Here is a 15,304-nt window from a genome sequence, read left to right as displayed (position 1 = left end):
GAGAAAATGGTGATCACTACCACAGGAGAACCCCCGGCAAACTCTTACTTGTTGAACCTTCATGGTACTCGTTTGCCTGGTGACCGCGTAGTCGATGATTGACTTCAGCCCCCGAGTTTGCTGAACCCACGTGTACTTATGGATATCTCGATGTTGGTAGAATCCGTTCAGTATTTTCAACTCGTTTTGTTCACACATATCAATGATGCGTGCACCGTTGTCATTCATCGCCTCTTCACCGAAAGGTCCAACAACTTTAGAACCATTCCTTCGTCCGGTTCTACCATTCAAATCTCCCATGATAATGACCTCCCTTGTCCTCCCAACCCTCAGAACCTCGTCGTTGAGTTGCTCAAAGAACTGATCCTTTAGATTGACGGGAGCATCATCATTCACACCATATACTCCTAACAGGGCCACCTTGTGACCATGCAGTGTAAGATGCATTCTGATGATCCGCTGGTCTACTGCTTCCCAAGTAGTTATAGACGGACGCAAACTTTTCCGGATAAGTATGGCGACTCCTTGCTGTGCGCGTTGATCTTTACTGACACCACTATAGAACAGATCATAACATCCTAAGTTTTCTGATCCTGTGCCTTTCTTTTTCGTTTCTGTTAACACGGCGACATCTACATTATACTTTTTTACCTCCGATACAACCTCTGTCAATTTATTAGAAATGCCCTGTACATTCCATGTCCCAAAAACCATTGTCCTTTTCCGTAGTTTGTGTCGCAAAATCCGTTTTTTTCCATTATCACCGAGGCTATCTTTATTAGGCTTTTTAACATTAAGTTTTTTCCGGGTATCGGGGAGTTAGCCCGATGCCCCAACCCCCAACCTGGAGGACCAGGGTTTGATTTTGGAGTACCGTCTCCTAGACAGGCTGCTTTCACCACAGCTATGAGCCCTGTCTGCCCCTCTGATGAGTGGTTCATACGCCATGAAGCCGGTGACCATCTCCACCCCCCTTTAAGGCAGGGGCTACCAGCTGGGGTCCGCAGGCTTGCTAAACCTGTGACAGTACTGAGTACAGTCCCCCATACGGGATTTTGCATAGTTAACATTATTTTTTTCCCCATTTTTAACCACTTGTTTAGTTATAATCCTCCTATAAAAACCACCCATTTTCTAAATACAATTCTAGTTGAAGCGCACTTAAGCGCATTCATGACTGCAAAAATGTTAACGGAAATCGAAAAGGCTAGCGTGCATGAAGGCTATTTCAATTGTAATCTTCCGTCGCATTTCTAAGGCGCAATGATACAACTATTTGAACTCTCCGGAATGCGTGTGGTATCACGCCGCATTTGAAGGCGTTTTCAAATCAGCCAAGTTCCGATACCCGGATTATCGTTTTGCATAGTTCATATTCTTTTGTTATAATCCGTACCACTCGTTCATTTTTAATCCTCGTAGAAAAACCACCCATTTGCTAAATACAATTCTAGCTGGAGCGCACTTCAGCTTTGCAATCACCACTGAAATGTCAAAGGAAATCGACAAGCCCAGCGTGCATGAAGGCAGGCCTGCCACAAGGGGGGGATACTGGGCTCCTGGTACCCGTGCGTTACCCGGTACCCGTGGTACCCGTGAAAAACCACTACGAATTCTCATGCAACCCTTGTTTCGCAAGAAAAAGTGAAAAATTTACCCTAAAAATTTCGCAAAAGGTGAATAGATTTTTAGAAACACGCTGAGGCACTGTAGAATTCTTCTTAAATTTTCAAAGAAGTATACTTCTTGGAAAATTTCTATCTATTTTCAAGATTTTCAGTACAGAGGGATATTTTTAGTAACTGCGTTTCATTTTCTTCCGTCGTCAGATGCTAAGAGTCTCCAGTCTGGGCATCCTCGACTTCAATATGGCTCATGGCTCAACTCCCTTGCCATAGACAAACGAAGGGGGAGTCCAGGGGGGCCGGGCCCTCTTAGAACTGAAAATAGTATCATATGCCCCCCCAAAAAATAACAATTTTCCAGATGTTTTGAATGCAACAATTCGCAAGCATTTTGTGCTGAAAGTAGAAACAAAAAGCGTAATTATTCCGCAGAAATTGATGGACAACTTCGTCATGGAAGCTTCAAAATGCATCCGAATAGATTTATAATTTAAACATTTCTTGGGGGATCCCCTCGGATACCCCCCCCCCCCCCCCCCCGTGCTTGGGGCCCAGGCCTTAAAACTGTTACCGGGGCCCGAGATGGGATGTGACGTATGGAACGTCGTCTGGGACTTTATTGAATCATAACCTCTACGCTACTCTGAACGCAGTTCTCTGGGACTAAACTACGTCACTGGGGACTTTACCAATAAAACCCAGTTGGGACATTACTGATCCCGCTTCGAAGTTATTCCTACGTTGCCAGCTGTATTATGTAATTTTCTCTATCAGATTATTATTTCCGTTCTACGACCGGCCGGTGGATAAATAATCGTCATTGGTTTGGGCGGTGATTTAATTGATGATCTTTCAATAATCTCTAAAAGCGGACGCGTATTTTGCTCCGTATAATATAGAATTTCAGTCACGAAGACTGTGTACATACCCAGCAATTAAATTTTTAAATACTTCCTGGCAGTTTTTGTATTGAGATAAGGCAGGTTTTGGAGTGCCATAAAATGACTCAAAGTTTGAGAGAGCTTTCGTAAAAATCCACACCAAAATTCTGAGGCAAATCAAAGAACATACAGCTCACTGACAAGACTATTGTCACTTCTGTGACTGATATTATAAGTCACAACAGATATTGGATATACTGCCATGCCTTATACGTGAGTGTTAAACGGGGGGCCTCAGTGAAATGTCTCCTGGTGATTTTTAGCAATTTTTCAGGGGATTTTAAAAAGTTTATACTGTTCTTATTCTATGGTAATTTTGATAAATCGGTGCGAAGGCATCGTTTCTGCAGAAAATCGCATTACTCTGGTATCAATCGGCCGTTAAAAAAACTTTTAAAAAATAACTCTTAAATTTAAAAATGACCACTCTCAAAAAACCTGTTAAAATTCTCTTATTAGGAGACCCGTCTTGGCTAATTTTTAAGCAAAATTTACAAGCAGTAAAATTTAGGTAAAGAAAAATGTGATTACTTATATAGAAACTCTTAAAATATCAACGTAGTTTTTCAAAGCTAAAAATGTTTGCAAAATATGTTATAAATCTACACTGATATTTAGAGGGGTTTTTTTTTAACCCTATTTTTCTCTTAAATTTTATTTAAAAAAATAGCCGAAAACTAATTTTAAGAGTTTTTGAAGAATGTTTTAAAAGCAGGTCATTGCTAGTAGGGTAGTTGTTATTTAGATCACTAAAATACCGTTATATCATTTTTCAACAGCATAATTCTCATTATTACAAACATAAACAAATCAGGAAAAACGCGTTGAGTGAAAATGTATACGAAACAAAATCCGATGAGTGAATTATTAAATATAATCAATAAACTAATTTGCAAAGAATCAAATTCATTTATAATTCCATTATTATGATATCAACTGGCAACGCGATATTGGGTGACGTAGGCTAAAGTCCCTCCTGACGTAATATTGTCTCACCGCTGTCTTCACATTTACGAGCGAGAGTGCTGTTTTAGTAAAGTCCCAAACGACGTTCCATAGTGACGGGCCTGGATGAAAACACAACCCATTTTTGCGCTGCAGTGTGCAGCACAACTTAATAGTAACAACGGCAACAGGGCAATATGACGGCTAGACAAAAGTACAACTCCGTTTAGCTTATTCGTTTGACTTAATCATGATTGTTACTTCATTTTTTCTTAACGTGTAAAACTGGATACGGAAGCACACCATATACCAGTCAGCAACTCATGTCGTCTCCGATCGATGAGAGGCGTCGATTAAAATCAGGGGCGGACTGGCCCTAAATTAAGTATGGGGCGGGCCCCTAGGGGGGTCTGGGGGGCCCCCCAGTAGAAGGGGGGTCCGGGGGCCCTCCTCCGGAAAATTTTGAAAATTAGGCCCTTTTAGAATGAATTTTACGCTATTTTAGACCCTATTCTTTAATATTATTTTTGAAACATTATCCAAAAAGAGACCAGAAATGCAAAACTTAGTATATTTTCTTAAACTGGATGAAAAAATGAGAATCCGTTGTATACTTGGAATTCAACTTTTATTTTCCTCTTCCAACGAAAAATTGTGCTAAAGCTAAATTAGTATACAGAAGATACATAGAATCAAGTAGAATAGTAATAGTGACAGTCTAAAAAGAACACATTCTGAAAAACACAGTTCGGATTTTTTTGTTCGTTTGTTTTTTTTAAATGTACTTTTTAGCCGCCAAAATTGACAACTGTCTTAATTTTTTTTGAACGTTTTATTGGATCCTTTCTTCGCTCTGCTCATAGAAAAATCAGTGCCGTTTACTAGTTAAATGACGCGTAATGAATGAATAAATCGATGGTTAAATTCTGAAAACACGTAACTCGGAATCCGCATCATGAACCCTGAGACTCGTAAGGATGCTCATGTTTTGCGTGTATCCTTATGAGTCTCAGGGTTCATGAGTTAATGATGCGGATTCCGAGATACGTGTTTTCAGAATTTAGCCATCGAAATAAAAATAAGAATGAAAATAAAAATACAAACAAAAAATTGACAAAAATCTGACACTTTGAAAATTATTGTGTTAATTAAACTGGAAATAGAAACACAGTTTTACGAAAAAGTCTTGACGCTCGGATTGTTCACATTCCCATTGGTTTTTCACACTTTACCGGTCTTGTAATATCGAGCCATACACTAATGACAACTGTGTGGCGCCGGCGGCATTCGCGATCCAGACAAGCCTCGAGCCTTGTGAGTGAGTGAAGTAGCCCTATGGTATTTGAAGGAATCGACTCGCACGCGCGTCTTAAATGTGTCAAAAGAGGCCTTATGTCGCGGGAATTTTTGAATTAGAAAAAAGTCATTGGGGCTGCCCATACAATACGTAACGTATTAAGGGGGGAGGAGGGGGGGGGTCAAGCCCAACGTTACGTAACTCTTTTTTGCCGTAAGACCTTTTTTTTCCTTGTTAATTTAAAAAACTGACCAAAATAGGGGGGCGGGGCGAGGCTTGTGTTACGTATTTATTTATTTTTTTTGAGGGGGGGGGATGGTTCGAGCTTGCGTTACGATGCGTTACGGAGGGGGGATGGGGGTAAAAAAATCGGAAAAACTGCGTTACGTATTATATGGACAGCCCCCATTATGGATTTCGCTAAAGGGGGGAAAAATCGCCGAAGGCCCCTACGAAATCCCTTGAGGAAGGTAGGAAAGGTTCCCTACTAGGGGCCTCCAAAGTTCAAAATTGCATAGAAATGCGCCCTCGAGGCCTCTCTGAATCAGTACCAAAGGGCCCCCGGCAAAAAGGACCCTTTTGTCGAATCGGCGATAAAGAGCCCGGTGCCTTGAAGGTCCTTAGAGGCGGTATAAAACCGCATCAAGGCCTCTTCAAATCGGCAATAAATGGTCCCTTGGAAACGGCAAAAAAGGACTCCTTCGAATCAGATAAAGGGGCTCTTTTAAGGTCCTTAGAAGCGGCAAAAAAAGGCTCCATCGAGTCTTCTTCGAATCGGCAATAAATGAGTCCTTCAGGGCTCTTCCGAAATGACAAGAAAGGACCCCTTTGGACTTATTCGAATCAGAAAAAAGGGCTCTCAAAATGCAACGCCCTTAGATACGGCATAAAAAAGCTCCTTCAGGGCGCTCTCCGAATCGGCAATAAAGTGTCCTGTCCTCTCAGGAGTCTCGGGGCCCTTTCTCGAGGACGAACCGAAAAAGCCCTCGGGCGCTTCTTCGAAACGGCGAAATACGGCCCTTCAAATCGGCCAAAAGGGGCCCCTCCGGGGCCCCTTTTGGCCGATGAAAGTGGGGCGATCGCCCCATCGCCACCCCGGCCAGTCCGTCCCTGATTAAAATTTAGTGATTCCGGCCAGGATCGAACTGGCGACCTTCTGCGTGTAAAGCAGATGTGATAACCACTACACCACGGAACCGTTGGTGTTTGGGGGCGAAATGAGTGCATATATGAACTGATAAGTAAAATAAAAATTCCAATTTAAATCATCGTTAAAATAGTTTTGACATCGAAATTTAATTTCCTTTTGAAAAATTAAAAAAATAGGAGAAGAAATTTCGAAACATCGCAAGAGGGATACATGGTTTTGCACTTTAGCCATCGATATGTACATAAAATGCTTAAGGAAAAGTAATGAAGTTAAATCGTGAGTCATTCAAGCTAAGCGTAAGTATTTAATTGAATAGTATTTACTTACAATTAGACAAGTACGTAAGTAAGTAAAAAGTCCGTCAATTTGAAACTGCAAACATACCGCGGGCGCGGGAAAGATGGTTCAACATTCAAGTTCCTATCTTTGACTTGGGAACGAGGCAAAAGCGTTCAAGTGGGTCGAAATGCCAAGATTCCAATCCGGTGCGGAATTCCAGAAAGTGGACCGCATCGTCCATAACTTTTTCATCAACGTAGGCTCTCCCTTACACGTGGGTATTTATTTTATTTCAATATTCTAAGTGTAATTGAATTTATGTTGTGTTAGTGAAAATAATTTTGTTTTCGTAGCTAGCTTCTCAATTATCTGCCCAAAATCTGCACGAAGGTAAAACTTTTGGTTCGAACACGGCCTCTCGGAACCAAGCTCTGGCACTGGTCATGTTTCCTTTCTTTTACTCCCAACAAATGTTGCAACGAACTCCATTCATTAATTTCTCTATCTACCTCTTATTGTTAAATAGAAATATTTAATGTGCATTGTCTGGTGTGTATTTCTCCAGCTGCCTTTGATAAAAGTGTATAACCCTGGGAGGTTAGGTCCCGGCCACTGACTTTGACACATAGCATGTACTTCCATCCAAATGTCGGTTTCCGTACCAAACTGGATCCATGAAATTGGGATTTAGTCTCCACTCTTAATTTCACGCACCCATTGATGATTAACGGGCTTTGTTTTCCCTCTCCATCATGAACGACTAAGGAACCATCCTACCACCAAAATCTAACCCTATCCGATGTGCGATTTGCGAACACATGCTACGCAGACTATACTGCACTTACTTGTGGCTTAATTTAAATGAAGCCTAGTTGTGCTTGCCTGTTCAGCTGAACCTTTGTGAGAATGCAGGAAAAGTTTAAATGGGCATATCTTTGCTAAACGGAATTAAGCGTCATGTGGAAAGAAGGGGAGTGCGGGTGCTGCCTGCTGCGGACTGCAGAGCTCATTCCATCCTGTGCCCACCATCTTTTTCTCTGTCGCTTATTTTTGCATGACAGAAATATGTCCTTGCAATCCATTTCTACCCAAATCCCTCCGGTTTCATGAATACTTTTTGTCTAGTAATCCTGAACTACATATTGTGTGATTAAGGCAACCCTATATTCACATGAGGAATGTTTTTGGAACATCCTGTATCATTATATAGTTATCGATAGCTCCAAAAGTTTTATCATATTATGGATGAAATTAAATTTTTTACCATTTTACGGACCATTAAGTAAGTCCCATTACCGAAGGAGCTCGTTTTAAATATTTCTGCCCTGATTTTTTTAAATCTATTGCTCAAGCTCCCGTTTTGTTTTTCTCTGCTTTCATAGAATTTTCCCCCTCAGATCAAGTTCTAGGTGCTTCATCATTGAATTCATCAATCTGTGTTTGATTTTGAACAATGTCATGCATTCTGAGCAGTCTTGATTATGCTTCTCGTGATACTCCCTCAATTTTCATTTTCCATGGTCATTTATGTCTTCGTAGAGCCTTGAAAAATCCTGAAGTAATATTCATTTGATTAACGAAGAGCTGCATCAGCTCTCAATTTCGTGCATAAAATTAATTTTTTCTGAAGCTGACTTGTGCCTCTCACGCGAATACGTCTGTTGTCTAATGGCCTTTTTTTTTTTGAAATTACACTGCTTCCAGTAGGATCTGAGAAAGGAGCTGTTCTTATATCCTTCCTAAAATTCTCCAATAGAACTAGTCACCCTCTGATTTCAGATAAGTGCTGATTTAAAGGCCGTCACTGTCTTTTTGCAATTTACTTACCTAAACTTAGGGTTTTTTTAGACATTGGACGTTTTTGTATGAGCCAATCTAATCGAAGCTTTGTTTCATTGAAAATTTTCGTCAGTATGGAAGAAAAAAAGCTTGATCATCTTCATCTGTTCATTGAGAATCTTTTTCAAACCTCTAGTCTGGCAGGAAATCAGTGAAAATGAACAATTGTTCGGATTATCACTATGCTTAAATTTACTTATCGGTTTATCTTGATTGCAGTTCAATCATGGGGCGGTACTCCTACGAGCCAGAAAATGTTGCCAGATCCTGCAAGGCAAGAGGTTACAACCTGAGAGTACATTTCAAAGTAAGTACTTCTAGTTTTGTTTTTACATTAGTGTGAACTTGACCCTTAATTCTCAACTGCTTTAATGTCAACGGATTGGGCAAGACAGAGAAACAGCAAGAAGTTGACCTCAGATCGTTGCTAACCCTCTTAATAATGACAACAAGTGCACTGTTATGCCAAGAAAAATAATGTCCCATGAATTTTCGAATGTTGTCTAACATCCACTGATAAAATACTTTTTTGGAAAAAGTTCATGCATGTCTTTGTTGAAATATCCAGCTACTTATTTTAGATTTAATTACAAACAACTTTTCCTGAAGAATGGGAAGAAAAAAATTTCAAACTTTCTCAATAAATTCATACTTTATCCAAGGAAATTTTGTAATGCCTTTGGATTCATATAACGTTCTTCCTTAGTACGGTAGCAGTCATGTCATAAAGGTAGTGACATTAAGGTCCTGCAGGACCTATTACTCAAAACATGCAACATTTGAACGAATAAAGAGATTAAGATCATGCTGTTACCACATTTTTGGCAGCTTTCCTATCATGTCTGCATTAGGATGGGGCTGTACCTGGTTCATCATGGTTGTTGAGCAATTGTTGCACACCTGATCTGCTGTAGGATCCACCCAAAGCCTTTTAATATCACCAATGCATAAATTAATTAATTAATAATTTAAGGCTGCATTTCTTACTGTCAGGACACTCCTTCGTTCTAATGGTCCCTCCTAATGTGTTATCCCTCATATCATTCTGCACCTTTTGAGTTGCTCTGTCTCGGTAATAAGTCAACAGTCGTGGAGTAGTTACGAACAAGGTAACTCCTATTGAGTCTGACACACAAGTAAATTACTTTTAAACTGAGCAGTCGTTAATATCACCTTAAGTTGAGTGCAATTTGAGAGCGTAATCGAAGCCTTCAGAACCCTAATTTCTCTTAAATTATGAAGATTTCTGCCTAGAATACAAAGGAAGATGAAGAATAAGGTGGGATATGCCATACTACTTGTATTATGTTTGCTATTCTGTACGTTTATTTTTGTATTTTTTTCTTCTAGAACACACGAGAAACAGCCAAAAATATCCAGTATATGTTATTGCGCAGGGCCATCCGCTACCTGAAAAATGTGAAAGAGAAGAAGGAGTGTGTACCTTTCAGACGCTTCACTGGTGGTATTGGACGATGTGCGCAGGTAAGAACAGACTGTCTAAGAATGTAAAAAAAAATTAATCACGCCTGAATTTTCCTTTGAAAACTGATTTTCTGGCGAAAATTCCATCTTCTCAAAAACCAGCATATGGTGGGTGAAAGGACCCGCACGGTTCTTATGGAAAATTGCCCTCGGTCAAATGCGTTGAAACTTCAGTATGTTGTGCAGCATGTCATCATGAACAAAAGTTCCAATAGGCCAAACAAGATCCCATGTGCGGTTTTCGAGATATTCGCCGTTTTATGTGCGTAAACGGAGGTTTCGCGCGCTCCCGCCGGAGCCATACCATTGTGCGGCGCCGCTCGTGCCCTTCCCTCCCAGTCACTCTCCGCTGCCCCGCCGCCCATACCTTGGCTCCTCTATCGCTCCAACTCCGACGCTCACGAGGCTGCGCCCATCATTACCGCACCGCACCCGCACGCCGTCTTCTTACGCGGACTCTTCTTCGGCCATGTCGCCTCTTTTTCTCATCGATCCTTTCTCTAAGTCTTCAAAAACGTTTAAGAAGTCCATTTTTACTAAACATGATAATGCTAATAACACAAATAATACAAAAAGAGAGGAAAAACAAATGATAATCCATGCGAAAGTACGTAGGAGAGTTGGAATGCCTAAGAGACGTTAAATAAAACAAACTTTTTTTTATTTTCTTCCCTCTTCCTTTCTTTCTTTTTTTTCTTCATTTTTCTCATGTGGAAGCAGTGAAAGTAACTTCTGTTGGAAGATGATGTTGATGTTTTTTCTTTTTTTTTTTCTTTCTTTCAATAATGACGTGGCGGAGGTTGAGGGTAATTAGTCGGCTGACGATGCTCAAGTAGGAATTAAGTTTGCTTTAGTCTTGACTTAGCTGAACCGCACCAATGGAGGAGGAGAGAGGGATCATTAATAACTGAACTCAAGGAAGAGAGATGTCCATTTAGGCGTAAATGGTCACATCTTAAGTCGCTCCAACTTGCAGCACCACCTTATCAGCCATCTTATTATATGCTGATCGTATCCTCTAATCAGATCGTACATCCAAGACAAACTCCATAGAGATGATGAAAAAGAGTTGCAGGTCGACCGTAACATTCATGCGCGTACGCGGCTTTTTGTGAGTACGAGTTTTCTCCAGGTTCCATAAAAAAGACATTAAAGATGCGGCTGGAAGACCATTGCAAGAAAATCCCTAAGTAACTTTCGAAGGTCGAGGGTTCTGATCGCCGATCGTAATCGTCATTATTGAAAGAAAGAAAAAAAAAAGAAAAAACATCAACATCATCTTCCAACAGAAGTTACTTTCACTGCTTCCACATGAGAAAAATGAAGAAAAAAAAGAAAGAAAGGAAGAGGGAAGAAAATAAAAAAAAGTTTGTTTTATTTAACGTCTCTTAGGCATTCCAACTCTCCTACGTACTTTCGCATGGATTATCATTTGTTTTTCCTCTCTTTTTGTATTATTTGTGTTATTAGCATTATCATGTTTAGTAAAAATGGACTTCTTAAACGTTTTTGAAGACTTAGAGAAAGGATCGATGAGAAAAAGAGGCGACATGGCCGAAGAAGAGTCCGCGTAAGAAGACGGCGTGCGGGTGCGGTGCGGTAATGATGGGCGCAGCCTCGTGAGCGTCGGAGTTGGAGCGATAGAGGAGCCAAGGTATGGGCGGCGGGGCAGCGGAGAGTGACTGGGAGGGAAGGGCACGAGCGGCGCCGCACAATGGTATGGCTCCGGCGGGAGCGCGCGAAACCTCCGTTTACGCACATAAAACGGCGAATATCTCGAAAACCGCACATGGGATCTTGTTTGGCCTATTGGAACTTTTGTTCATGATGACATGCTGCACAACATACTGAAGTTTCAACGCATTTGACCGAGGGCAATTTTCCATAAGAACCGGCGGGGTCCTTGAGATAATTTTCAGAATCAGTAGTTATCAATGGGTAAAAATACACACCCATAGCCTAATCTACAAGAATTTTTCCAGCTCTCTCTATCACCAATGTGTCTGTATAATTCAACCCAGTCAGACAGTATCTTACAGGAATCTAATGCATGGATATATTTATGAAGCTATCTGCCTGTACAGGGAAATTGAAAGCAGATATTTCATGTCTAAAATGAGCATAAAGAATTCAAGTCCTTTGCTTAAACTTGGTTCAACCCCTTAGCATTGTATGCAGGTGCATCTCTACAGTTGAATTCAGGGTTGCCACAGTCAACTGCATGCATTTTGCATGGAAACTATTGTTAATCACATCTTTTACGCCATCTGGCATATTCTCAATTGTCAGGGAAGTAAATTTTCTAAATTCTATGGTAACCCTGTATAATAAGTTCATTTAAAGACTATTTTCTCCCACAGTTATGCCTTTGCTTTGAATTTCTTGTGCAGCGAATTTGATTTTATGTCGAAGTAATATTGTGACGTGTCATTCAATTTCAGGCTAAAGCATGGAAGTGCGTTCAAGGTAGATGGCCTCAAAAGTCAGCAGAACACATCCTTCAACTTTTGAGGAATGCTGAAGCCAATGCTGATTTGAAAGGCCTAGATGTTGACCGCCTTAGGATTGACCATATTCAAGTCAACAGAGCTCCATGTTTGAGGAGAAGAACTTACAGAGCTCACGGTCGTATCAACCGTAAGTTGAACTCACATTCCATTTTACTCATGAGCTCTGCAGTCCTTGCAAATTCTCACTCAATATATTCAATTCATGAATGACTAATTTCTAAGGATGGCCAGGAAGTCTCATTTCAGCAAAAACCAGGAAAATCAATCATGGGTTAGGAAATTTCAATCGCATCAAGCATTTTTCAACTACATGCAGTCAGCATATGCGAAATTTAAACATTTGATTCTATTCATCAAGTATAATGTTTGTATTAGTATAATGTAACCAATCAAACAAAATTCAATATTTTCGCTCAAAACATCAGAATATTTCATTTGAAATATCAGGAAAATCCAAAATAAAATTTTAGAAAACACCCTTATAGAAAAAGAACACTCTCATTCATGCACATCAAGGAAGTTGGGTAAAACGCAGAATAGAAACTGAAACTTTTCATGAGAATGTATTGGTATTATAAAACAAGCTGTATTTGTAGCTCACTGGAAAAGATTTGTTTCAACACCTGTACTCTTCAGAGGTTTAGTGGAAGTTATTTTCATTTCTCTCTCTTCATTTTTTTTCAGCTTACATGAGTCATCCTTGTCACATCGAAGTTGTGTTAAGTGAACAACAAGAATTTGTACCTCAGCCAGGACAAGAGGACAAGACACCGAAAAAACTTTCGAAGAAAAAGTTGGCCCGACAGAAAGCCAAGCTCCGTGATTAATTATTGACTTTTTTATTTTTTACAATAAACCAGTTATAAATAACATCAAAAAGCAATTTTTTCCTCACCTCTAAGGTCTGCGCAGTAAATCTCATAATTCTTTCAACACATCAACAACGCATCTAATACAAGCCCACATGCAGCTCAACTCCCAATCAAGAGTACTCTAACGTGACCATGTACAGAAAAGAGAGTAGTCCATGAAAACTGAAAATCAATCTTACTGTTCAATTCGCAAAGAGGAATGTCATATTAATACTGGACTCTGTACAATATCCATTCAAACTGGAGCGATTAATGCTGAATATTTACAATGCAAAAATATTAGTCTTGAGAAGGAGCAACTTGAAGGTTAATTTTAAATTGCCATAGGCTTAAGGCTGATTATTGAAATTAATAGACAAAGGATTAGACCAAAAAATAAAAGGGAAAATGGGAGAGATTTCATTTGTTGAAACAGATGGCTGTTATATACTTCGGAAGAAAATGATGGACTATAGGATCCCTGGTGGGTTGCCGTTGGTCAGTCTATTATTTACTCAGTTCTCACCTCCTTTGTCCATTGCAACCATTTGCTTCCACCAACAGGATTGCGCCATTCTCTTTTTGCCTCAATTGCTCATAAATGTCGATTATCAGCCCATTGAGAATCAACAAATGCAATTACAAGCTCTCTGACAGAACTAAAACGAAGTGGATTGCATTTTGCCCAAAGGAACCAGGAGCATTCCAGTGTTGCTAAGATTGTGCAACTTTCTTTACCCTGCAAATCCAAACTGATCACCTATACAAATTTTATCTTCACCCTCAATATACTATGAATTCATGAGGAAAATTATCCTTGTAAATATGTTTTTTTTTTTTTATTATTTCAGTAATTTTGTTGCAAAGAATAAATGTTACACAATCCTAGCAACATTGGAATGCTCTTGGTTCATTTTTGCAAAATGTAATCCAAGTGATCTGTTGGCCATTTTCTCTTTGGATTACGGAAAAATATGTTTCCTTTAAAAACTAAATGTTAAATTTCACTTGAACAAAATTACTCCCCTTCAAGAAAACTCTGCAAAGAAAATCAAAGAAGTTGTCTCAAGCTAAGATTTGTTATTATTTTACATTCTGTTCTGTGCCACGGAACTTCTTCTCGCACGGAAAATTTTTGCGTTGAAAGAAAGAAGTTCCTCCTAAAATTACACAGACATTTGAATTCGTGTTATGCATGATTCGTTCACAGCCACCCTGTGCAATAATACTTGTTGTATTCCTGGTTTCTAACGTCAATCTGAAACTATGCTGCCACATTTCTCATTAGCTCCGTGTTTGCTTCCTGTGACATAGGATGCTTATCTCTCCGTTTGCCACTACCTTCTGTATTTTCTCTCACGGCTCTCTTGGGCCCATTGAGAGAATAAGAAGTTGATGCAAAAGAAGGATTTGTATTTTCTAAGGACTCGCACAGGGAAGAAGCAATGCTGCCCCAGCACTTTGCATTTGTGGGAGCGTATATACAATGCAAAAAATTGAATTATAGCGGAAATCAGGTTTGATATTGTCTTTTTGAATTTATAGTCTTTTTTACTCCAAGCTAGCTTAAAATGCCTGTAACGACACTAAGGAAAGTGGTGAGATGGTAGATGTCATGTCGAATAAGTAGTGTTGTTGATTTTCCCCCAAAAGTCGACTACATTGAAGATGACAACTATGTCTGAAAAATCAAGCCAAAGAAATCGATCGTCAAGAAAATCGCTTTGAAAAAAAAATCCATAAGTATCAGTATCATACAAGTATCAGGGAAAGTAATGTGCCGCTCGTTTTTTTTAAAATATCGTCTCACTGAGCGTTGAATTTCTTGCCGATGGCTCCCCTTTTTTTTCGAAAATAATGCAGGTTTTTGCTTTCATTATTTATTCAGGAGCAGAGGAAGTGTGAAACCTTCGCCTTCCATACTTCCTGTTCAGGATAGAGTCCCTTTATACCCAGAGTAACGACAACTCGATTATCAGCTGACTGGCAGCCGACCTTGGCTGGCCATGGAGGCCGAAACTAGTGCACTCAAACGAACGATATTGGGGGATAAGGATCAGGAATCCTGCGATGTCTGTCACACAGAAACAACAACATCAACAAATTGATCAATTAAAAAGAAAATGAGATTGGTTTGTGAATAATTTCTTAATCTATTTTCATTTTAGACCGATGGAAATAACAATTTACTCTTGATAAACCACAATTAGGTAATATTTTCATTATTCTTGTTCACATACGAGGTACCGCCATCTTGGTGCACTAGTTTCGGCCTCCATGAGCGAGAACCAATCAGAATTGGATTTTTTTTTAGGCCACTTTCAGCCCCAGTGCTGCCGTTTCCCGGAATTAATTCCGAATTTCGGAACTTTTGAAGTTTCT

At 39.8% G+C, this 15,304-nt stretch overlaps 1 protein-coding gene and 1 non-coding gene across 3 annotated transcripts; one reads left to right on the top strand and one right to left on the bottom strand.

Moving 5' to 3' along the window:
• Nucleotides 1-5,933: 5,933 nt before the first annotated feature.
• Nucleotides 5,934-6,006, bottom strand: TRNAV-UAC (transfer RNA valine (anticodon UAC)). Its single transcript has one exon. It is a non-coding gene; the product is annotated as a tRNA-Val (tRNA).
• A 365-nt stretch (nt 6,007-6,371) lies between these two features.
• RpL17 (ribosomal protein L17) lies at nt 6,372-12,950 on the top strand. Of its 2 annotated transcripts, none has more exons than XM_019050967.2 (5): nt 6,372-6,511; nt 8,296-8,383; nt 9,427-9,561; nt 12,003-12,198; nt 12,756-12,950. In XM_019050967.2, exons 2-5 carry the CDS (start codon nt 8,303-8,305, stop codon nt 12,896-12,898), a joined length of 555 nt encoding a protein of 184 aa, XP_018906512.1. In that variant the 5' UTR covers nt 6,372-6,511; nt 8,296-8,302; the 3' UTR covers nt 12,899-12,950. The 2 variants fall into 2 exon arrangements, with proteins under 2 accessions (XP_018906512.1, XP_018906513.1); XM_019050968.2 differs by having other exon boundaries at nt 6,465-6,627.
• The last annotated feature ends 2,354 nt before the right edge of the window (nt 12,951-15,304 follow it).

This window comes from Bemisia tabaci, chromosome 1 (assembly GCF_918797505.1).
Source record: "Bemisia tabaci chromosome 1, PGI_BMITA_v3".
In the NCBI taxonomy this organism is placed as follows: Eukaryota; Metazoa; Arthropoda; class Insecta; order Hemiptera; family Aleyrodidae; genus Bemisia; species Bemisia tabaci.
This window is presented reverse-complemented; position numbering and strand designations above follow the sequence as displayed.